This window comes from Choloepus didactylus, chromosome 16 (assembly GCF_015220235.1).
Source record: "Choloepus didactylus isolate mChoDid1 chromosome 16, mChoDid1.pri, whole genome shotgun sequence".
NCBI lineage: Eukaryota > Metazoa > Chordata > Mammalia > Pilosa > Megalonychidae > Choloepus > Choloepus didactylus.
The window spans coordinates 70,787,410-70,810,803 of NC_051322.1; the positions used below are offsets into that span (position 1 = coordinate 70,787,410).

Genomic DNA, 23,394 nt, shown 5'->3' on the forward strand with positions numbered 1-23,394 from the left:
CCATTGGCTTGTGGCCCCTTCTTCCATCTTCAGAGCCAACAATGGTGGGTTGAGACCTCGTCAAGGTGCATCTCTCAGTTCCCACTTCCATTGTCACAATTCCTCCTGACTCTGATAGAGCCAAGAAAGGTCCCCTCTTAAGGACTCTTGTGATTAGACTGGGCCCACCTGCATAATCCAAAGGCAATCTACCATCTGAAGGTACTTACCTTAATTACACCTGCAAAGTTCCTTTTGCCAGGTAAGGTGATACAGTCACAGGTTGGGGGGACTAGGACATGGACATCTTTGGAGGCCATTATTCTGCTCACCATGGTGCCAACGTACCCATCTCCTTGTTGCAATATTATCAACATTTCACCAATAATGGCTTTCCTCCCAGGTCCACTTTTTCTTCTGGATTATTAAATCAAAGCCCAGAAATCATATAATTTCCCTAATTAATACTTCAGTATATTTCTCTAACTGATAAGGACTTTGAAAAAACCTAATCACAATACTATTATCATAACAAAATTACCAATAATTCTTTAATATGATCTGACATCTAGTTCATGTTCAAATGTGCCAATCTTTAAAAAACTGTTTCTCTTTTTAAAAGCTAGTTTATTCTAATCAGAACCCAAACAAGGCTCACAAATTGCATTGGGTTAATGTGTGTTTTAATCTCCTTTATAATAGCTCTCCTTCTCTCCCTCCTCCCCTTTTTTTTGCTGAGACCATTATTTGTTGAATAAAGAAATTGGGTCATTTGGTCTGTAGAGTTTCATACATTATGGATTAGGCAAACTGCTTCCTGGTGATATAATTTAACATGTTCATTTAGCTCACCCGGACAGATTTGAAAAGATTGCAATATTCTTAATAATCATAACTTCCATTTACTGAATTCCTCCCCCAGGCCGGGCATTTTGCTGGTCGTTTTCTGCATCATTTTCTCATACTCCATCTCAGTACACTGACCCGTTACTCAGGGATCCGCAAAAACATGCCAGAGTGGGGTGGCTGGCAGACTCCCCGTGGCTTACTGCCCGGAGCTCGCGTTTGCTCCTTGTGGAAAGGGATGCTGATCCCTGCTATGAATTTACAGATTTACCTGGAGGATTACGGTAAGTCATGGACGTGAAAGCACCTTGAAAAGTATAACATACCGTGCAATGCAAAATGTTGGTAGAAAAGAAAACCCAGAATGAGCAGTCGGTTAATCCGGTCGTGCCATCTGTTCATGCTCATTCCTCAGCACCAAGGAAGGCCCTTTGCTGGCCCTGGAGCGACAGAGGTGAAGAGACGGTCTGCGGCCTCCGGGAGCGCAGGGGAGCGGAGTGCAGCGCAGTGCAGCCAGGTGCGGCGCAGGAAGCCCGGGGCGCGGGACCAGGTGGGCGGTGTCCCCCGACCGGGTCCGCTTCGGCCTTAAAGATGCAGCTCTGTGACCGAGAGGTCCTCTCCGAAGGTGTCCGTGGCGCGTGGCCGCAGTGCCGGGCCGGCCTCTCCGGGACGCGCGGGGCCTCTCGGGGTCCCGGGAAGGCCAGAGCCGGAGCCGGCCTGGATCCGCCCTGGTGGGGTCGTCCTCCCTCCCGGGACGGCCCCCGCGTCCCCTGCCACTGGGCAGGGGCGCCCCAGACTCCCCACGGAGGCGCCCGAGCGTGGGTGGCGGGAAGCCCGGAGCGCCCCGGACGCCACCGGGGGTGGCCAAGAGGAAGCTCCAGTCGCTGGGGCGTCTGGGCCTTTATTTGTGTCTTTCGGCTCGCGGCGGCGCCGGGCCACTGCTGGCCAGGAGGAGGGCCCGGCGGGAGGGGCGCGGGTCCCCACAGGTCGGGGGCGACGTGGCCGGGGGCCGGGGCGGGGACAGGAAGCGTCGGGAGGCGGTGCGGGGTCCGTTGCGCGCGCGGCTCGCGTCGGTTCCCGCAGACTGCTCCGGCCGGCGGGGAGACGCCGGCACCGGCGGGCAGGACGCGCCGCGGCTACCCGGGGTGGCCTGGGCCCCACGGCGCCCAGGGTGTCCCCTCTACCGTACCTGGGGCTCAGCGCTCGTGCGTTCTTGGGCCCTTGGCATGATATTTGAACGTTCAGGCTTATTGCTACCTCTTATCACTGCAAAATGGAACCTCTTTGTCCTATTCAAAAAGCAATATTCTGTGATTGACCTATTTAAAAAGCAGTATTGGGGAAATTAGTTGTTTATTTGCCGGAAAAACAGGCTTACTTCCAGGCCATGCATTAAATCCTAGGGGACTCCCCCTCTTTAGTTTACTGTAGATTGAAAGCAATCCATTTCATCTTTTTAACGATACCCCTGAAGATGAGAACTTTCACAGGAGATTGTGATGACGATCTATTTAAGAGAAAGAACAAGTAAAAAAATACTACAGGTCAGTGCATATTAAACATGATTTTTTTCCTGCTGTTTTTTTGGATGGGGATTTTGATATATAATGATAGCTTTAAAATTAAAAATCAGTCAATGGCTAACATATTTTGCTCCTAATATTGTATATATATTATATATAATATTTCATATTATAATGTAAAAGTCCTGTTCTTGGGCAATAGCATACACTTGGTCATTTTTCCTCTGCTGTGTGGTTCTCAGGCATTTTCCTCCTTTCAAGGTTGGCCAGGTCACTTGGCTGTACCACTGGACATTTTCCACTTTAATAGTAGCAAACTAAATGAAGGCTCTTTAGTGACAAAAACATGTTTTCTTTTTTATTGCAGATAAACATGCTCTGATTTGGGGGAACAGTTGTCAACTTAGACCCTTTGTACCAATTTCTTCTACCAGCACACATTCTTCCCAAGGTAAGGAGGTGAGACTAACTTGAAACCAAGGCTCCCAAGATTTGCTTTTTTTTTTTTTTTTTAATGTAAAAGTAGTGGGTTTCGATATTAGAAGGAAAGCCTTGTTACTAGACATTGTGAAGTTTTAGTGCATGTTGTTTTTACTTTTTTATTTATTTTTTTTCCTTTTTCTGAATGACTTGACTGAGATCAAGCAGCCAGGAAGTAGCAAAGCTGACATCACCCCGTCTCTGGGGTTTTCAGGGAGAGCTGAGGAACTGTATACTTATTTTAAAAGAAAGCTTCTTTCTCCAAGAAGGCTGAAGGCAAGATTGTCATTCTAATCAGAGAGTAAACCAAGCTTTTTCTTTTGTAAATATCAGGAGCAGGTGATAAAAATGTGCTCTATCTATTTGCCAGTCTTTACTCTTTCCTGGGCCTTTTATCAAGAGCAGAAAGGAGTAAACATCTGTATCTTTTCCTCTTGTCGTTACGATTGTAGACTTAAATATCTGAAGACAGGTAATGGAACAAAGGAGTGAGAACATGTATGTTTGCAATTTAAAAATGTTTTGGGAAATGAGACCAAATGGAAATCATTCATTTCACATTTATTGAGCACCTACTGTGTGCAGGCATCTTGCTGGGCTCTGGGGATGTGCATATAAACAAGACAATGCCCATCTCTTGCCTACTGCAGTAAGAAAGACATTTTATGTCATGACCACTACACACAGATATATGTATATAAAAATGGCAACAAAAGTTGCATGAAATAATCCTTGCTTTACTCGTGATACTGATCAAATGCAGAGTTCTCTGCCGATGAGCATAACAGCCAGCCTGTGATACTGGGCTTTCCACAGGAGAAAGAGTTTATTGCTACATGAAGCAAGGGGAACAAATGACCTATGGGCCTAAAATCTGTCTCCCCAGTCTAAGAGTTTAGGGTTTTTATGGATTCAAACAAGGGAAGGTGGAGTTGTCACTGTTACAGTAACAAGTATAAACAAGCAGAATTTACAAATATAAAGGAGTGGAGCTAGGCTGGAACTAAACTGGATTAACCATTACAGTAGAAACACTAGTCAGTGGTTAGTTCTGGGCTGCCTTAAATTCTTTCATTAATGATACAGGGAGTTGTCTTTTTGATCATAAATTGTAAAGTAGGTTAAGGGGGTACAAGTGGGGCCAGTCATGAGGTTTTTACAATTTACATTTCAATGGGTTTCAGTAATTTCAGGTATTTCCTTTTAGCTATTCTACAATATACTTGGAAGTAAAAAAAAAAAAAAGGCATCTATATAATGATTCAGTCATCTTCATTATTATCTCTTAATTTCTCGGTTACACTTAGGTGCAATAAAACTGATACTGGCTATTCTTGGTCTATTTTATTTTTTAAAAAATTCTGGTCACTACCCACCAAACTGATTTCATGAATTAATAATGGGTTTCTTGTAGCTTTTGAAAAATTCTGGAATTGTAGATATTACTGAGCTGTTTTTTGTTTGTTTTGTTTTGAGAGTTGTTTACTACAATGTTAAGAGTCAGAAGCGTGTATGTGATAGATATCAGAATCCTGCAGGTTCAGTAGTTCTTACTGGGAGCTTTTAGGACCTTGAATTTCTGATCTAGCTCCCTTTTCTTACAGTCAACTCAAGAGAGGTCTAGAGAGAGAGATTATCTGCTTTGGCTCCAAGGCTAGGCCTAACTGTATTGCGATGCCTTTAAAGGTTTCCTGCTACAAAGTTTGACGGTCTTTATAAAACTGACTAATTGAACTTGGAGAGTAAAAACAATATACATTTTACTAATTTTGGTTTTTGAACCCAAGCCTCCTAATCAAAGGAAAGCCCCTAATTTGGACAAAATTATTCATCATTTATCACAGGGAGGCAATACACCAAATATCTTCTCTATCCAAACTAGTTTTATAGTCTTGTGGTACAAGATGGATGGACACGTTTTTTTCCCATTTACTATTATTGATTAGCAGGAAGAGATGGTTGCACTGGGTCCTAGATGTTGCACCCCACACGTCCTAGACTTTCACTGAGTCTAGGAAAGAATGAGCTTCTTTTCTTTAGCCTGGGCTTGTCGGGGATAATAGCCTTTATGTACTCAGGCCTTGCAGCTGCAGACATTTTAAACCTCAAACTGTGTATTATTGGGGAACGGGGATGGGGACTTCAGACACGAAGCAGAGAAAGGGTAGGGCCAGCTAAATGGACGCACAGAGGGAACTGGGTACCTGCCCAAGGTGGCTGCAGCTTCCAGCTTCTCCCACACGTCAACTTTCTTTTCTCCTACCCCCAGTCCATTCTCCCTGACCTGAGTATGCAGAACCATTGAATTGGGCCTGTTGGGATTCATTGGATGCTAAGGTTTATCTTCCAGTTCAGTCCTGACACACCTGCCTTCTGGAAGGGGTTGTGTTTTTTAAAAAAAGCACTTTCTTGTGCATGATTTCTATCAATCCCCAGGACATAGTAGAAGTGGGTGCTGTGGCCCCCGTTTTGCCAGTGAGGCTCAGAAAGGGTTAAGTGGCCGCCCCATGTCCCAGAGCAGAGCTGGGGGGTAGGATAGTGGTGGTGGGAGGGAGAGCTCTTTCCAGTTCAGTGCAGCTGCTTTATATCTGCTGATGTATCTTCATAGCAAACAGGATACAACAGCTGAAGAAGGACAAGAAGCAAATTTCCCCCGGGGCCCCTCTGTTTTCCTCTTTCCTGCTGAAGAAGGAAGGGCTGTGTTTGTACACCAGGCGTCCCGGCAGGAATTTCTGCATTGCTCCTTGTGCAGGTCAGCAGGTTTCCTTTCGCCATGTCAGGACATGAGCAGGTGTGTCTGTCCCTGAGGGTGGCGGAAGGCTCCATCCAGCAGACAAGCAAATCGAGGAGCTCACTTTACACCCACCCGGAAACTGTGGTCATCAGTAGGAATGACATTTGTTACTTAACATGCTGCCTGGCATGCTTTGTGGCGTGGTTGGCAGAGGAAAGCACAAGGTACAAGCCTGGCTGGATCCACTTCCAGGGAAAGAATGAATCCCCTTCTCTACCCCCAGCCACTCTACACATTACTCTGGATTCATTTCCGAAGGGAAAAGGAGGCATGCTTTGGCCATAATGTGGAAAACAATGCTGGGGATCCTAATCTGATGAGTATTACAATGAGTTTTTTTTGGAGTAGAGGAAGAAAAAGAGTTTTCCAAGATTTGAGCAGAGGGAATTCAGTTTAAGAATTTGGTGTCAGAAGTTGTCCAGATACGATTTTTCACCCTGATGAGTTCTGGTTTTCTTAAATGATCACGTTCTACCAGAGAGAAGATGATTCACGTGGTATTAGGCTTTTCTCAAGGAAATCTGTACAGCATGAGCTGGCTTGCTTGCTCTTTCCCTGCTCCCCCTTCTTTCTTTTCTTTTCCTTCCGTCTCTCCCTCCCTCCCACCTTCCTCTATGCAATGGCTCTGGTGGGCTGTGAATCCTACTTTGTCTCCAGCCATCCACCCGCTCTGTGCTTCTTACACCTCTTAGTCATGACTGCTCAGACAGGGTTTTCTCTGATTTAATAAATGGGTGTGGAAGCCCAGTGAGCAAGTTGCCATTCTAGTGTTTCATCTCCAGGGAAACTTGGAACTATCAAGCAGCACAGGTTGGCATTGAATCCTTCTCATTGAGTCCTCAAGCAGAGTTTACGAGGTTTCAGCTGCTGTTTCAGCCATCACTTTTAGAATTTTAGGAGGTTCTAGGCCTTTGGAAAGGAAATGAGATGTTAAGAGCGAAGGGTTGCTTTTGATGCATTTGAATCAAAATAAAGGGAATTGGATGGTTTTAAGATATTTTCACCATTCTGTAGAGTCTGTCTCTTAATGGTATTAGCCAAGGAGAGAATCCTTACTCTTACCCACAAGGTGAATTTATGCAAACTTTCTAGGTTTGGTTCCACATATCTCTTAAAACTGGTTTACGTCTGTGGCCCTGGACTTATTGTTAGTGCCACTTTTTGCTCTCAGATGTAAAAAAGCCGGGGACTTTTATAGGATCAGGGCATATTCTTAATTTCTATGTGCAAATATGTGCAGTTGGAAAAATATATGGTGATTCTATTTCTGAGGCATGTGTGGTCGGTCCCACCTTAGAGAAACCAGAGGTGATGAGGAAGTTTTAAGTAAAGAAGGTACGTCACATGATCACCAATAATCTGGGATCCGGTTGATAAAGAGTATGGATTTATCAGCGTAGATAAATATTGTGGATTTTCTGAGTAGAATTCCAGTAAGAGCAGTTGATTCCATGTAACGTGCAAGGCTGCCTTGGATCGGACCGTCTGAGAGGACATATTTAAAAGCCAGCATTTGTTTACTGTTCCCTCTTTAATCAAGTATTTAACCTAAAAATGCCATTCGAGTGCAGGTGGAGGGATGTGAAGACGGAGGCATGGTCTAGAGAAGCTGCCACTGTATCTGTCTTCTGCACAGCGAGACAAGTCCTTAATAGACAGCCTACCAATTGCCAATGTGCCACTGGTGTCATCCCTGAAGGGTTTCCCCATTTAGTTCTGGAGATATTTCCAGTTCTCGGGTTATGCTTTAACGTTTTGATAATGGCTCAAAATACATGTTTGCCCCTATTGATTTTTCTGTAGGGGAGGTTTAAATAAACTCTCATATCTTAGTCATTGCTTATTAAAGAACACCACTGTGAAATAAGCCAGGGACTTTTATAGGGATCAGGACATAGTCTTAATTTCTGTGTGCAAATATGTGAAGTTCTGATGACTGCATTTCACTGAGATTGTTTTAGACCCATGGAAATGAGATTGTCCTTGTCTCCATGTCTACTGGCCATGTGAAAATTCCTAGATTTGTCATAGTAAGCCGTGTCCCCAGAAGAGGACATTCTTTCTTTACTGGCTTTCTTGGGGTCTATGGTTGGTGTCTCTCCTGTCCCTGACCCCACAAGGCTTCAGGAGCTGCCCTGATCCCTGAGCCCTTTGTGGCCTTCAGGTCACCAACATCCACGTTGGTGCTTGGAACCCCCCAACGAACCTTGTGGTAGAAAGCTGCCTGCTACAGCCTAGCTCAGATGCTTTCTTTATAGGATATGAAGTTCATCTAAGATTCAGGATAAATCCATAAACATTCTAAAGGGTTCCTGCAGAGAAGCCACAGCACACAAGGGTCTGATAAAAGAAGGCCACCTAGAGTTTCAGGGCTAATTTGCAATGGGAGAACTTTTTTTTTTTTTTTTTTTTTACAACCACATTGCAAACTTCAACATTAATATTCAAAACTGGTGGCTCTGTCAGACTTGGCCTTGGGAATGCACTGCTTGGATCTTCACAGCACATTGTCCATAAAAATTCACTTCTTTTGTGAAATAGCAGAGTAGAAAAATGATGAAGGCAGCACGTGAAAGGAGCTTATGACCAGGTGATTTTTGAGGTCGTGGAGGTATGGTACGGAATTCTTTTGGGAGTCAAATTACACTTACATTATATTTGTCAAATTTTCTTATTATGTCCCCTGTGTTAACAAACACCTTTTTGATGGGTTCCCATTTAATGATCACCTGAGTGTTAATAAAACTTTATCATCTTAGTGGGAAGATCATTCTAAGAGTATTATTATTGCAAATGGAGTATAAGGAGCTCCTTGGAAACCCCTGGTTTTCCTTACCAGAAATCCGACTCGTTATCAGTGCAAAGGTATGGGGCAATTAATTTATTTGGGAATGTAGCTAGGATTCTGTAAGTCAGTTCTTAATAAAGGGAGCTAGTGTCCCTGGCACTGCTCAGGAATATAGCACGGTCCTTTTCTTTTCCCTTAAGGTACGCAGGTAAGACCTGGACACCACCTGTGCCTTGCCCGGGAGTCATTGTTTTCTTCATGGCAACTTGATGGATTTGACTCTTCACTGCCAGCAACTTCTGGGCAGAAGAAATGACGACCATCAGACTGGGGCTCAGAAAGCAGGATTTTCGTCCGCTAAAGAAGAGGAGTCGTTTGCTGTTGAAACTCATAGCTGTTATCTTTGCTGTGCTTCTATTTTGTGAATTTTTAATCTACTACTTGGTGATCTTTCAGTGTAATTGGCCGGAGGTGACAACTCCAGCCCCTAGCAAGCACCGCGAGCACAAGGAGCTCAAACCCGTGCTGAGAGCCATGTTTCTGGCTGATACCCATTTGCTTGGAGAAGTGAGGGGCCACTGGCTAGACAAATTGAGAAGGTAGGAGCCTTTCTGAAATTCTGCAGGCAACAGGTATAGCCCTCTCCTCTTGGATCAGGCTCAGCAGCCTCAGGGGACTCATTAGTTCTTGTCCTCTCAAAGAAGGACATTTGGGGCATTTGGCTTTTCCTTGAACTTACTCTTTACCAAGTGTCTGTTGTGTGCAGGGCCCCAGAATTTTGGAGTCAGATCTGGGCTTGAGTCATGGCTCTGATCACACTGCTACACAGTGTTACAAAACACAGATTCGCTTTGTGACTGTGGACATGTTGGGATGCTGGCTGTGTTAACATATCAGCCTCACAGGCATGTGAAGAAAATGTCCTTGGCGGAGCCTGGTGCTTGATGGTGATCAGGGAGGTTCAGTTCACCCTTCCCCGGGGCTGGTGAGGAGGTAAATCTCACCTGTCCCTGGGTGGTAATGTTGGGCCCCCTGGGTTTTTGCCTCCTTTGGGAGGCTGAAGGAGCTACACTGGGTTTGTGTGTTTCCCACTGGGGACAGGGCAAGTGCTATTTCTCCAGCACACCCCTGCCCCAGCACGTGCCTCTGTTTCCCCACCGGAAAGCCTGTGATGGGAAATTTCAACCATCGGGTCAGCACCCAGGGCTCCCTTTGTGTCCCCGGTGACCAGAATCCTGGCCCCACCTGGCCAGCTGGTGTCCCATTTTCCTCGCCCTGGCTTCATCGTGCCTCTCCAAGCTTGTCTTTACTCTTGTGGGTGGGGACTGTCCATTGGCTTCTTTGTAAATGGACAGACCTCACACCTGGTGAGTGTTCGAGATGGGCAATGTCCCCAGTGGTAGGAGCAGGAGACAGGAAGAAAGAAGGAAAGGTGAGGGGCTGCTGAACTTTTAGACCAGAGGAGGAATGAATGAAAGGGCCATTCAGGACCTGAATTCCTTTGACTTGAGTCTTACAAATTGAGCATTATTTATATCTAATTCCTCCAAAGTCTTCCACACCTTCTTCTGCTTCTACATTTAAGCTCTTTCTTCTCCAGCTGAATAGCATCAATCAGGAAGAGCTGAGGAATGTATTTTGAGAGGTCTCTTGAGCAGGATTTATACCATGCACCTGTTTACATGGGGCCTGAAAAGCCACCTCCAGCCAACAATGACCTCCCCTTACTTCTATGCCCTGGAACAACCTTCTCCTTTGTGGGGGGAAGCAGTGGGAACAGGCCTTGAAAAGGGGAAAAATTGAGATCCTTAGGAAAATGCCATGGGTGGGAATTGGTTAGGGAGAGGAAGGGCGGGTTGAGAAGGCATTACTCTGCCATGCCCCACTGTCTGCCACACCATCTGAGCTAATCCCTTAACTACCCAGCAGGAGTCAGCTCTGTCACCTCCACTCACCTTTGCAAGGCCACACGGCCACCCACGGGTGGAGCAGGGATTTGCAGATTCCGAATCCTACGCCCTTTTCATTTGCTTGTCTTACCTTCGGGATGATTACTTATGTGCCTAAAAACTACAGGCTTTCCTGTTTGATATTGGCTAGTTTATTTCTCTCATCAACTCCCCCCAACTCTGAAGTAAGAAAGGAAGTTGAGGTCCCTTCTGGAGGAAGTGAAGCCTAAGCAGACCAGTATCAGTGTGTGCAAACTCAGTCCAACGTGGACACCTTCGGAAGGGACCGTGGACTCTCCAGATCCCCCAGGGTATAGCATGGGGCCTGGCTGAAGGCACCTCATAGGAGCTCGGAGTTTGAGGAGGTGGGAGGGCACCCTGGCTCTCTTTCAGGGCTCTTAATCCCCTCATTTAACAGATGCAGACTTGTGGCCCTTTTGGGTGGGGCATAAAAATGGGACCGTGGAGATACTTTTCAAAGGGTCCAAGAAGTAGACTGATGCCTTGATTTTCCTTATTCCCCCAAAGGGAATGGCAAATGGAGAGAGCCTTCCAGACAGCTCTGTGGTTGCTGCAGCCTGAAGTTGTCTTTATTCTGGGGGATGTCTTTGATGAAGGAAAGTGGAGCTCCTCCCAGGTAGGGCCCTGCCACCCCAACTCCCCAATCCTGCCTCGAGGGTCGAGCATAGACATGCTGGGGACACCATAGAAGAGCATCAGCTGAGTTGGAAGTTTTGCTTCCTCCTGAATTAGACATGTAGACCCTATCTTGAAGGTTCCTGGGACTTGTGTCCAGTGCTACTCTTACATTCGTGTGTGTAGGAACCCTGGAGTTTGCCAGACACCATTTTGTTGGAATGTTCTTGGGGTGGGGAAAAGCAGGTGTCACCAGAATTACAGTATATATGCTGAAATTCACAAATTAATTTTACTCTTTTATTTAACCACTAAATTACGGGAGCTGTGCTGCAAAAGTTACTTGCTGGTCCCCTCTGATTTTCTGTCTGTCTTCTGAGTGAGAGATGGAGGAGGAGACTTGGGGCTTGGGGTGAAATTCCTCTGCCTTCGGATGGGCCTGAGACCTCCCCAGGCTGGGTATGGGGGTGCTGTAAGCCAGCCCAGAATGCTTTGCATATTACATTCCTGGAATGAATGAAAAAACAGCTGTTCTTCCCGAGTGGGTAAAAATATTCAGCCACTAATGGTTTTCAGAAGAAATTTATTTTGGGGGTGAGGGGTGTTATTAAAAAAAAGTCCTTGTGTTTCCCAGGACAATCCAAAAGTTGTACAATACAGTCTTGGTCCAGATATAATAAATAGGCACCGACAGGTTATAGGGTTGCAATGTTTGTTATAATCTAGGCTATAGTTAAATATGGGATCATGGAAATTGTACACATAAAAAGCAACTATAAAATGAGTTGTAAAATGAAATTGGATGTATGTGTTGCTTTTACAAAATAAGGGCTTTTCTGATTTTACATTACTCTAATTTTAAATACTATATGTTAAAGCAAAGTCTTTGTATATGCTTTCAAGGACCCTTTCCCTAGACTATTTCCTCAGATTGGGCCATATTTAAAACTTTAAGGATAAAATTACTACCCATCCAAGAACAGTTGATTGCCTACCCTAGGGTGTCTGTCCAATTGATATTTTTAAGCTTATTAAAAATAGGAATTATACTTTCATAATTCTCCAGCTTTAATAGGTAAAGCAAGTGTCAGAATAGTCTCAAAGTTGTGTTGACTTACTTTATTGTGTTTTGCCTCCCACATCTCAGCTCTCATTTCCACAGGTGTAGTCATAGGGTGCTGAGGGACAGTTTTGTCCTGACTTGGTCTACACATGTGAAGAGTTTACTTGGCCTTTCCTAAGAGCCTATTCCTATATCCAAATCTGAATCGACTTTTAACCTGCGGTCTCTGCATGGCCTTCAGCAGATCTTGAAATAATAGGTGTAGGAACCAGATATTTTGGGGGATTGTCAGTTAATGTTTTAAGATGGGGGCAGGGCAAGGATACCATTTAATTAAAATTTGGTATCAAATGAAATAATTAACGTATTAGTTAGGTGTAGTCTTGGAGAAAGAAGTATTAGAATTAAACATTCTAGGTTCTACATTAGCTTCATGGAGCATCTGCTTTCGTTCAGAATTAACTTTGCACCGTTAAAACAGGGATCCTATTTTTCAGCCACGGGAAAGAGAAGGTTCTCTGGCTCCCAGCTGTGACCCTTGTTTCCCACAGGCCTGGGCGGATGATGTGGCACGGTTTCAGAAAATGTTCAGACACCCACCTCATGTGCAGCTGAAGGTACTTGCTGGCAACCATGACATTGGCTTCCACTACCAGTAAGTGGTCCGTTAAAGCCCTGCGCGGGAGTGCTGTAATTTTAAACCTGCTTAAATTCATGTGAAAGCCTTATTTGTGCTGTATTGAAGCAATTTGTTTTCCTCAAAAGATTTAAGTTTTGGAATGTAACCTCCCTAAGGGCAGGATTTTTGTCTTGGCACCAATACTTGTTGAATGAATGAATTGGCTGTGTCCTTGAGAGATGTGTAACTTGAAACTTACACTTAAAGGCCAATTATTTTCCTTGGGAATCAAAATGAAACAAGTTCACTTGGATTTTAATAGATAACATAAATATAGTGCTATTGTGCTTATGAAGTGTCAGCCTGTATTATGCACTTCATGTCCATATATTAACTTATTTAATTCTTATTGCGATCCTATTTTACCCATTGTACCAATGGGGAAACTGAGGCCCAGTAGAGTTAAGTAACTTGCCTGAGATCTCACCATTGGTTAGTACTGGGGCTGGGATTTGACCTCCAAGGCCTGGTGCCAGTGGAGTCTTAACTAATAATGCTTGTCTGCAGTTCAAATCCTGACAGTTACCTTCTGTGTTCAGGCTAATCCTAAGAGGTTCAAAAATGTCTTGTTCTGATAACTGTTTTTCATCACTGAATGTAGGATGAGCACGTACAAACTAAAACGATTTGAGAAAGTTTTCGACTCTGAAAAGCTGTTTTCTTGGAAAGAAGTCAAGTAAGTATTAATGTGAATTTTTGTGAAGAACTAATCCATGGAAACTTTTTAATAGGTGGTTACCATCTTGGGTCAGAACCGTGGTCTGTCTGGCCTGCTTTACAATCTCTGATGACATTACCTCAGGTTGCCCTCGAGGATGAGAAACCTCAAACCACCCTGCTTCTCCTTAACAACCCATGGTCTTCTAGAACTTGGCACAACCTTGCAGGAACTATATTCTGTCTGTATGGCTCTGGGTGGCATGAATTTCACCAGCCACTTGTGTAAGATAGTAGTTTTTGATTTGTTCAGATTTTACCTATTTCACTTTATGAAGATTGTCCCTCCAGTTATGGTGTCCTAGGATTTGGTGGCGAGCGTGCTTGCTGTGTTTGTGTAGCTATGCTCCTATCTCCACCATCAGCCTTAATTTCTAGACTGAAGAATCTTAACCCTTTCAGCTTGACTGTAAACACCAGCTCCCTCTGCTTGATCATTTTTATTGCCTGTCTCTAGACCCTTTCTAGTCTGTGTGTGTGTGTGTGTGTGTGTGTACAACACAGTGGACAAGACTACATATGTTATTCTCATTGTAGACATATGTTGAGAAAAAAGGTCAGAGAAGAAGTTTTCTATTTTACTTCTTTTATTTTAATTTTTTAATTTTAATTTATATTTATTTTTATTATTTATATATTTATTTTATTCTATTTTAATTCCTTCCTATGGGTGTTCAAATTTCTGTTGACATTTTTTTGGGGCCATGGCCACTAACTGGGCTGGTCAAAATGAGACAATATCTTTAAACGCCCAGAAACGAGAATTTGGGGGGGTCTCCACAGGGGTTGCCTCCTCCCCTCCCTTGTCTTGAGGCCACAGTTTCCAGCAACCCTAGCTTCCTTTCCTGCACCATAATGGAGGCATGATAGCGTTCGAGTCATTTCCCCCTAAGTTCAGTGTTTGACAAACTGGAAACACATTTCTCACATTTCAGACCATTTGGTTACTCAGCTCTTGATCTCTAAAATTGTTTCAATTTCAAGCAGTCTTTCCTGACAGGCACCTTCTTTGGGCTGCATCGGTATATGCCTAGGGAATAAAAACACTTTTATGAGACTCTAAAAACATAATTAGGGGGAAATGGTTGCAAGGGATAACCATAATGGGCTTTGCTATTGTTGCATTTGGGGTTTTCTGTGTCCCCCGCTTGGCTGCCGAGAGCGTCTGTGCCACCTGCCTGTGTGGCTCACGCTCATGTTTTCTGAGTATTTCCCAGTGGCAGGTTCTGTTCTGAGAACACTGCTGCATTATTTCATTTAATGGCCTGTGGCGTGGGTGGGCTGTTACCGCCCTCATGTTTACATGTGATGCACAGAGAGGTCACGTCACTTGCCCAAGGACTTGTGGTTTGTGTGAGGTGCTGAAGCTGGAGGTAATCAGAGCTCAGAGCACTTGGCCTGTTGGGGTTTCCCCCAAGCTTAGGTTTAAGAACCCTTTTTCTATGTCTTGGGCTCAACTCCCCGTAATGCCATTGTGATTAGTTAACATCCACTCATACTTAAAACGTAGACACTTAGCCTGGGGAAGTTTCTGGCAGCGTGGGGCTCATTCCCTCACGCTGCAGATGGTTTTCATTCTATGGGAACAACAAGGCCTTGGTGTCCTATCTGTCTGCCCTGCCTCAGTTTTGTGATGGTGAACAGTGTTGCGCTGGAAGGGGATGGCTGTACCATCTGCTCTGAAACAGAAGCTGAACTCATTGAAATTTCTCACCAACTGAATTGCTCCCGGAAGGTAGGAGCTGGTTTGAATGGCACAGGTGCCCCTTGCCTCCTTGTCACATGCCCGGCGCCCCCTGCCCCTCCTACCACTTCTGAATGTTGAACTCACTGATCTCCTCACCAGCAAGAGCATCGTCCCAGCAACTGCAGGGCAGGGCAGAAGCTTGCAGCATCAGCCCCCGTCCTCCTGCAGGTGAGCAGGGAGCAAAGTGGCTGCACGCACTTGGCAGTGCCAGCCAGGGCTTCTGGAAGTCACACCTGCCTCGTCTTAAATCCCAACAGCACTTCCCACTCTATCGGAGAAGCGATGCCAACTGCTCCGGAGAAGACGCTGCTCCTCCCGAGGAGAAGACCCTCCCGTTTGAGGAGAGATATGACGTGCTTTCCCAGGAGGCTTCACAAAAGGTGCGTGATGTTACTTAAGGTCACAGCATGACTTCACCTGCTTACACTTGAACAAGCTCACATTTAACTCCACTTCACGAATAGAGTAACTGTAACTGAAAGACAGACAGTTATCAGCTAGAGGATGGAAGGCAAGATTTTTGGCAGTATCTCACATATTCATTTCATCATTTTCATCCTTTTTATTTCTCCGGGTTAATCCACTTCTCTTTCTTAGTATCAAGTCAATAATATTCTCAGCTATTCTTTATTCAAAGTTGTTTTCACCAATCTAAATATATTTGGAAATGTGAATGGGCTTAGAATTAAGATTTTAGGGACTTAATTAAAAGGTGCTCTCTTTATATATAAGTATTTGTAAATATAGATATAAAATCTGGGAAGAGAAGACTAAATTCGAAGAGGCCGAACTTACTTTTGATATAGTATAAACAAACCAGAGGATCTTAAAGAAAAAAATAAACCAGCCTCCAAAATAATGACTTAGGATTTAAGGCGCGACCTCAGTGATGGTAGATGGTTCTGGGCCCCGTAGTTCAGGCCCTCCTGGCGACCGCGGGAAATGGTCCTGGGTCCCGCTGGCTCACGCACCCCTGGCGCTCGCGGGAGATGGTCCCAGGCTCCGCCAGCTCGCGCACCGCTTGGCGCTTGCAGGAGTTGGTCCTGGGCCCCGCCAGGTCACGCACCCCTGGCGCTCGCGGGAGATGGTCCCGGGCTCTGCCAGCTCGCGCACCGCTTGGCGCTTGCAGGAGTTGGTCCTGGGCCTCGCCAGGTCACGCACCCCTGGTGCCCGCGGGAGATGGTCCCAGGCTCCGCCAGCTCGCGCACCGCTTGGCGCTTGCAGGAGTTGGTCCTGGGCCCCGCCAGGTCACGCACCCCTGGTGCCCGCGGGAGATGGTCCCGGGCTCCGCCAGCTCGCGCACCGCTTGGCACTTGCAGGAGTTGGTCCCGGGCCCCGCCAGCTCACGCAACCCTGGCGCTTGCAGGAGTTGGTCCCGGGCCCCGCCAGCTCGCGCACCCCTGGCGCGTGCAGCCTGCGACCCCGAGCCTCCCTGTGCTCCCCGCAGCTGCTGTGGTGGTTCCGGCCCCGCCTGGTCCTGAGCGGCCACACGCACAGCGCCTGTGAGGTGCTCCACGCCGGGACGACCCTGGAGGTCAGCGTCCCGTCCTTCAGTTGGAGGAACAGAAACAACCCGAGTTTCATCATGGTAATGTGAAAGTTTATTTTTGTCTGAAAGCTCTCATAAACATTTAACTCAACACCAGAGATCAACCATTTCATTGCTGCGACCTGTAAAAAAATATACAAAAGCCATAAACAGACCCTTCCCCTCCTGCACACACTCGGACGCATTGTCCTCTCCTTTAACGCCTCTCTGGGAATAAAGAGACGGGGACGGTATTCCTGGGGTGCTGATGAGGGGAGGGGGCTGTACAGAGTAGTGTTTTGCTTTCCCAGGAGGGTACAGTGTGCACTGATATTAGACTGTGTGTGTGTGTTTAATTTTCTAAGGAAACTGGGTCACTGATTTAGTTAGATTCCCTCAGCTTATTGTTTTGTTTTTGAAACAAGCCCATTTACCCTGGCAGAGGAGGCTGCAGCTTTTGCCAGTTGCGAAACGGTGTTTCAATGAGTGACCATCTGATGCTTTAGCTTCTTTCTTTTACCCATGGGCTCCAGCATCCAGTTCCAATGCAGACTCATACAGCTTTTCCGTCAGGTACTTTTACTTCATAGAAAGATGGGGAAACACTCATGTTTTCAAAAACAAAGTAAACGGAAACCTTTCCTGCTTGTATTCCACATAGCAAAAGCATCTACAAAGAAAAATCCATTGACATGACCCTGGAACATGTATTTCTGGGTAACAGATTGCATAACCAAGTGGCGTGAAAACCATGCTTGTACCCCTTACACATTGATCCCAAATCGCCATGATGCCTGCCTGAATCTCTATCCTGTCCCCTGCCAAATCCCCCAATATTCTATTGGAAGCTGGTGTGCTGGGGGGAGTTTACATAGAGCATATCAGCTCCCCAGGCATTCGCCAAGCGGGCACACTGTCCCGGACTCTGCTTCTCTTGCTAGTGCTTGTGGTTGTTTGGTGGTGATGTGTGCAGCTTGCAGACTTGCCTCTAGTCTCAGGTGAGGAGAAGGCTGCCTCTACCTGTGGTCTCTAAGTCAGAACCGTGTGCTAAAGCTGTGCTTGATCTCCGTAATGTCCTACTTTCTTTTCTAGGGCAGCATGACAGCCACAGACTACTCCCTCTCCAAGTGCTTCCTTCCCGTCGAGGATGTGGTGCTGACCACGTACTGTGGAGCGGCTGGCTTCCTGGTGCTCGTCCTGTTAGCTCACTTTGAGCTTTTACCTTCACCTTTTCAATTTGGTTGCAATCTCCTCAGAAAGCATAAGGCAGTGTGAAAAGCTGGAGACTTTTGCACGTAGCGATAACATATCAAAGCGGAAGAAACTGAACTTCGAGCAGTGCTTGTGTTAGAATCAATAGGTGATTGGACCAAATGTAGGCCGTCTCTGTGCATGTCTCAGATGCTCTAAATCATTGATGCAAATTGCTGAAGGATAAATAGTTGATGGACCTGTTCTCATGCTATGAAAATGGAACACATATTCTACAGCAAATCTGTTTTCTCATCTTAATCATTTTAACCAAATATATGTACAGTTGAAGATTGTACAATATGCAGATGTGGTCAGTGTTACTGCTTGCATGCACTACAAGCTTTACTTCCTGAGAGGACCTGGGCTGTGCTGGACATACTTGTTTTATGTATGTACACAGACGCAGGTCCTCCCGTGAAGCGGTTCTCAAATTCTTATTTAGTTTATAGCTGTACACTTAAAAAAAAAGGTACAGATGCTGTGAGCTGGGGCATATTGTTTTCATAGACTTCTGCGCAGAATTAATGGAATTTTTAAACAGGTGCAATGGAATTTTTAAATAGGTGCAATGTTCTCTCCAAAAGACCAAGCCGTTAAATTTTAATTTAAGGCCTGTCAATGATCAAAAGAAACTTGAAAAATGCAGTAGGAAAATGGCCTTTGGTGTTTAAAAATAAATGTCTTGATAATTTTAAGACAGATAAAACGGATTCTTTTCATCCACCCCCGCCCCCCCCCCCCCCCAGGTTTCTGGCATTTTCTGTAATCAAACTTTTAAATAGGAAGTTTAGTTAGAGGGGAAGTGTTGAGTAATAATGCATTTAACAATTTACGGCTTCATTTTTTTGTGTTTGGGGAAGATGTATCTCTTCAGTTTTTCCTTATGTTTTACTTTGAAAGGCAACAGGAATTGAAACTAATTTCTCTTTTGTATCTCACTTAAACTGAGAGTTTTATGAAATACTTAAGGGTGAGAGGAGAGGAAAGACTCGCTGTCTATAAAGCCATCATTTTTTCTTTCATGGAAAAGTTAGCATTTAAATTTAGATTAGTTTGTAAAAATCACAAAATGGTGATTTATCAACTAAACTTCAAACATTAAACAAAGCCTAAAAGACTAAAAGGAAATTAATGAAGCAGTGAGGCTGTCACTTCTCTGGATTTGTGTTTTTGCAAATGTAATTTTGGACATCTTTACATATTATCTTGGACCTAAGAAAACTACCCTATGGATAGAATATGAAGCCTTATTTGCTGCAGGATTTCTTGCTTTCTAGATGTATAATGTACCCTAACTTTTGAGACTTGAGTTTGCATAAATTTTTCAAGTGTGATAAACTGCCATATATTTTGACTTTATATTTCAAATAAGGCTTTTCTAATGCTTCTTCTTTAAAAAATAAATTATGATGCTGTTCTTGAATTCACAAACGCTGGCGCTGTTTTGTTTTTGTTTTTGCTATTTGTTTACTTGTTCCTGAGATTGAGTAAATGGTTCCAAAGCTGTGACTAAGAGAATGGTTGCCCTATTTTCACTAGGGGAATTTGTAAGAGTCTTAAAATACCAAAATAATTAAGAAACATATTGTCTGGACAGAGCAAAATCTTTAGCTCTGCAGAAAAAAAAATTAGATTGCAATTTGTACACTAAAATTATTTCACTAGAGTTGATTTTTTATTATACTAAGGGATATTTATAAATAATGTACCAACCTGAAAAAGATCCTAAATTCTACAGATACCATTCATTCCCCTTTTCAGAGCAAGCAGTAGGTAAAGGTGACATCAAGCTGTTCAGCACGATAAAAACACATTTCTTTTACAGGTATAGCCATAATGAAGGCACAAAGATCTACAAGGAGTTTTCTTTAGTAGTTATACAAAATAATATTACATTTTATGGTCTGTACAGTATAATAAACCAGCAATAAAAGAACAAAAAGTGAATATACGAAAGACAACTACTGTTCAAGTAGAGTGGAAGTTTGGAGGGCTGTTTTTAGACAGGACACACTTTGCAGGGGTGAGCAGGAGGGGTTTCTGTCTGAATGTGAAAGGCTCACAGTTGCTCTCGTGCAAACGCCCGGGCCGGCGCATGTGCCTGAAACTCGATTCTCTTCTCTGTCTCCCGGGCTCTACCCCAAGTTGTGGCTAAATGCAGGCAGAAGTGACAGCCAGCGTCAGGCTGCCACCTCTACAGCTGCAGTCTGAAAGAGCCGGGGCTCGCCACACCAGACGCGCGCTTGGGCAACCACATCCGACGACTCCGAACAAAGCGTGTGATCTCGATCTTTCCCATCCCGTGAGTTGTCCTCACTGCATGGCTCAATGAATGACCCAAAGGGGCCCCTGCCCTGAGAGATTTCACGGCCGGGTCTCCCAAGTGAGATGTGAGGGTGTGGGGAGAGACAAGTTAGTGGAGGGCGGCGAGGGCGTGGAAGGTTGGGTCTGATGGAAACAAACCCCCCCCCAAAAAAAAAAAAAAAAACCAAACCTGAGGGGAACCAAGGTGGTCAGAGGCTTGGTGGACACACAAGTGGCGTGGATGACACAGGACAGACGGCTAGCAAGAGGAAGCTAGAGACTCACTACTCTCTACCATGGCTTGGGGCTGACAAAGAAGCAGTCCTAGAATAAATCGTCCGCCCGTGGGGCGGCAGAGAGAGAGAACCAGGGGGTGCCTATAAAAGTTCGTACTGTTTGAGGTGCATCCTCTGGATGATGTCGCGGCAGTCGTTGAAGACCCGGCGGATATTCTCGGTGTCCACGGCGCACGTGAAGTGGGGGTAGCAGTAGTGTTTGCCTTCTCCGGTTGCTGTGCTGATCCTCTGCAAAAAAAAAGTGGGGGGCCCTCTGCATTGAGGGGGCTCTGGGCTGAACACCCAACAGGCTCAGGGACGCTGCCCACTACCCCATAGGCAACTCTTTGATCAAACACTCGGTCGCTTTTTTTCTGGTTATCTTTTTGTTTGAGAATGGTTTAAGCAGTGAAGGCTGTGCTGGAAACCCAAAGACCCTGGAGCTTACTTACCTCCTGCCCCCAAGAAGCTTAGAATTTTAAGGAGACAGGAAATACATTTAAAAAACAGCCACTGATGATGAATGCACAACTCTGTGATGATCCCATGAGCCACTGATTGTGCACTCTGGGTGGATTATACGGTGTGTGAATATACCTCAACAAAATTGCATTAAAACAACGACAAAAACAGCCACTGCAAGTGGAATTCAAAGCAGAATTTTCCAGAAATGAAGGTCTCCACTAGCTCTGTCAAAGAGGATGTTCTGTGATAATAGCAATATTCTGTCTCTCCCCAGCCCAACAAGGCAGCCACTATTACTAGTTGCTGGGACTGAGGAACTGAGTTTTTACCTTAATTTTAATAGCCACATATGACTAGTGTTGCAGCCTCATACAGGGAGGTGGACATGGGCCCTTCTAGGGGTGGGGGTGGGGCCGCTGGTTGAGCAGCGGAAGGTTCACAGCCTTTAGGGAGAGAAGGGCTCTGCTGTCAGTTAACTCAGGGCAACACTGGGTTGCATCGAGGCTCACGACTCGGAGGACCCCAGATAAAGGTCCCTCCTGGCAGTGCAGGAACCTGAGCCCCACCCACGTCCCCTTCGCTCCCCGCCTCTGCTTTCTGGCAAATCACCTTGTGAAACACCTTTTGGAGAAGGCTGTGAGGATGTCCCTTGGGTAATGGGGCTCCTGCCCAGAAGGGTAGACTTATTTTTAGCAATAGTTGGGCCTGTCTTGGACGAATGTTTCCTTGTTTTTCTTTTCTAACCCTGTGGACACTGAAGGGCGTAGATTATCTGTTTTTCACCCTAGAGCACCAGGTGGGGGGTGCTTGGTAGACACACAGGAAGCCTGAGTCAGTGAATGAAAATAGCTTTTGGCCGATTGAGTTGGCCTTGCCTGGAGGAAGGAAAACTTCGGGGATGGGCATTACCAAGGTGGTTGCAATTTGCAAACTTCCAACAGTTTAGATCTCTTAACACACCTGCTTTTCCCATGGATTTCCATTAAACAGGATAAACTAAAGGTGCCCAGGGAATCCAGGCAGGGCCAGGCTCTCTGCTTCCTGGGTCACCTGGCTGCCCAGCACCCGAGGTCCTGTCTCAGGAGGACATGCATGGTCAGTGGTCAGGGTGAAGGACCTCAGGGGAGCTTGAAACATGCCAGGAAGACGTGGAGAAGTAATGGATGTGGGCGCTTCAAGACACGGGCAGCTGACCACGGCCGCCGCCCTCAGCTTTAAAAGGAGGAAGATGCTCGCCTTGGAGGGGTCTGTCCAGGGGCTGGGCTCTGGCTGCCGGCGGCCTTCAGGCTGACGGACATGACTGGCTCACAGTGCTGGCAGGGGGACAGAGCTGAGCATTGGAGGGGAGAAGGGGGAACTGCCTGGCAGGATGCTGGGGGGAGGGAACATCTGGCAGGATGCTGGGGGATCATCTGGATGCTGGGGAAGAGAACACCTGGCAGGATGCTGGGTGGGGGGGTGTGCCTGGCAGGATGCTTGGGGGGTACACCTGGCAGGATGATGGGGTGGGAGTGGGGGGGCATCTGGCTCTCCCTGTCCTGGCTCGCCCAGTCTCTGTGTCTGCCTGCTTCGGAAAATGGCATCTGCCTCCCTGCTCGTGGGGGAAGTGGCCTTGTCTGGGACACCCTCCTGGCCATCAGTACCTTTCTCACATGATGACTGTGACATTCATTTAAGGAAAACCATCACTGCCAGAGGAACCAGTGGCCTCTTCCCAAAGCAGATTTCTTCTCATTCCACCCTCCCCCTTCTCTGCCCATACCCAGTAGTACAGGGACTTCCCACCAGGATCCCTCTCCATTTATAACCTCAGACCCACTGTGTTTCCACCTGAGATTAGCTCCTGTCCAGATGAAACTGCTAAATAATCCTGCACCAAGCCCTGGCTGCCACCCCAGTCTGCACTTCCAGGCTCCAACTCAAACCTTCTCACACCCTGTCACTGCCTAGGCAAATTCTGCAACTAGAAATGCGAGGAGATGCCTCCCAGCCTTTATTTCTTAGATTTGCAAAATGCATAACAGGGTTTGTGCACTGCACGGAGTAAAAGGCCTCTCTCTCAGGTGTGCAGGTGGTGGCGTGACCTGCTTCTAATCATTGTTCTAAATGTCCAACATTTACACGCTCAGTTAACCTCCCAGTTATCATTAGAACAGCATTTTATGGAGCACTAGTCTGCAAGGTGTTCTTAAAAAAAAAAAAAAAGGATCCCTTGATACACTACAAACTAAATTCCCTTATTGAGGAGATTTACAACTCACATAAGCACAGTAAAGGTTCTGAGAAGTCCTGCAATAAAGAAACCTCTCTCATGAGGTTTTACACACTATTTCCCAAATTCACTCAACCACCGGCCCCTTCCCCATA

General features: G+C 45.7%; 2 protein-coding genes across 10 annotated transcripts in view; one reads left to right on the plus strand and one right to left on the minus strand.

Annotated features, from left to right (window-relative positions):
* The first annotated feature begins 992 nt into the window (after window positions 1-992).
* On the plus strand, window positions 993-19,414 carry MPPE1 (metallophosphoesterase 1). Of its 5 annotated transcripts, none has more exons than XM_037805477.1 (12): window positions 993-1,109; window positions 1,241-1,342; window positions 2,716-2,799; window positions 8,611-9,009; window positions 10,888-10,996; window positions 12,610-12,713; window positions 13,339-13,413; window positions 15,081-15,189; window positions 15,301-15,369; window positions 15,459-15,581; window positions 16,649-16,789; window positions 17,822-19,414. In XM_037805477.1, exons 4-12 carry the CDS (start codon window positions 8,723-8,725, stop codon window positions 18,002-18,004), a joined length of 1,200 nt encoding a protein of 399 aa, XP_037661405.1. In that variant the 5' UTR covers window positions 993-1,109; window positions 1,241-1,342; window positions 2,716-2,799; window positions 8,611-8,722; the 3' UTR covers window positions 18,005-19,414. The 5 variants fall into 5 exon arrangements, with proteins under 5 accessions (XP_037661405.1, XP_037661404.1, XP_037661402.1 ...); XM_037805474.1 differs by lacking the exons at window positions 993-1,109; window positions 1,241-1,342 and adding exons at window positions 1,360-1,375; window positions 2,300-2,369; XM_037805475.1 differs by lacking the exons at window positions 993-1,109; window positions 1,241-1,342 and adding exons at window positions 1,366-1,811; window positions 2,300-2,369.
* A 222-nt stretch (window positions 19,415-19,636) lies between these two features.
* GNAL (G protein subunit alpha L) overlaps window positions 19,637-23,394 on the minus strand; it is a 172,055-nt gene continuing 168,297 nt past the window's right edge. For all 5 annotated transcript variants that reach the window (XM_037805469.1, XM_037805470.1, XM_037805473.1 and 2 more), the window contains one exon: window positions 19,637-20,811. In XM_037805469.1, the coding sequence (XP_037661397.1) occupies window positions 20,665-20,811 (147 nt within the window). In that variant the 3' untranslated portion in view covers window positions 19,637-20,664. The remainder of the gene's footprint in view (window positions 20,812-23,394) is intronic.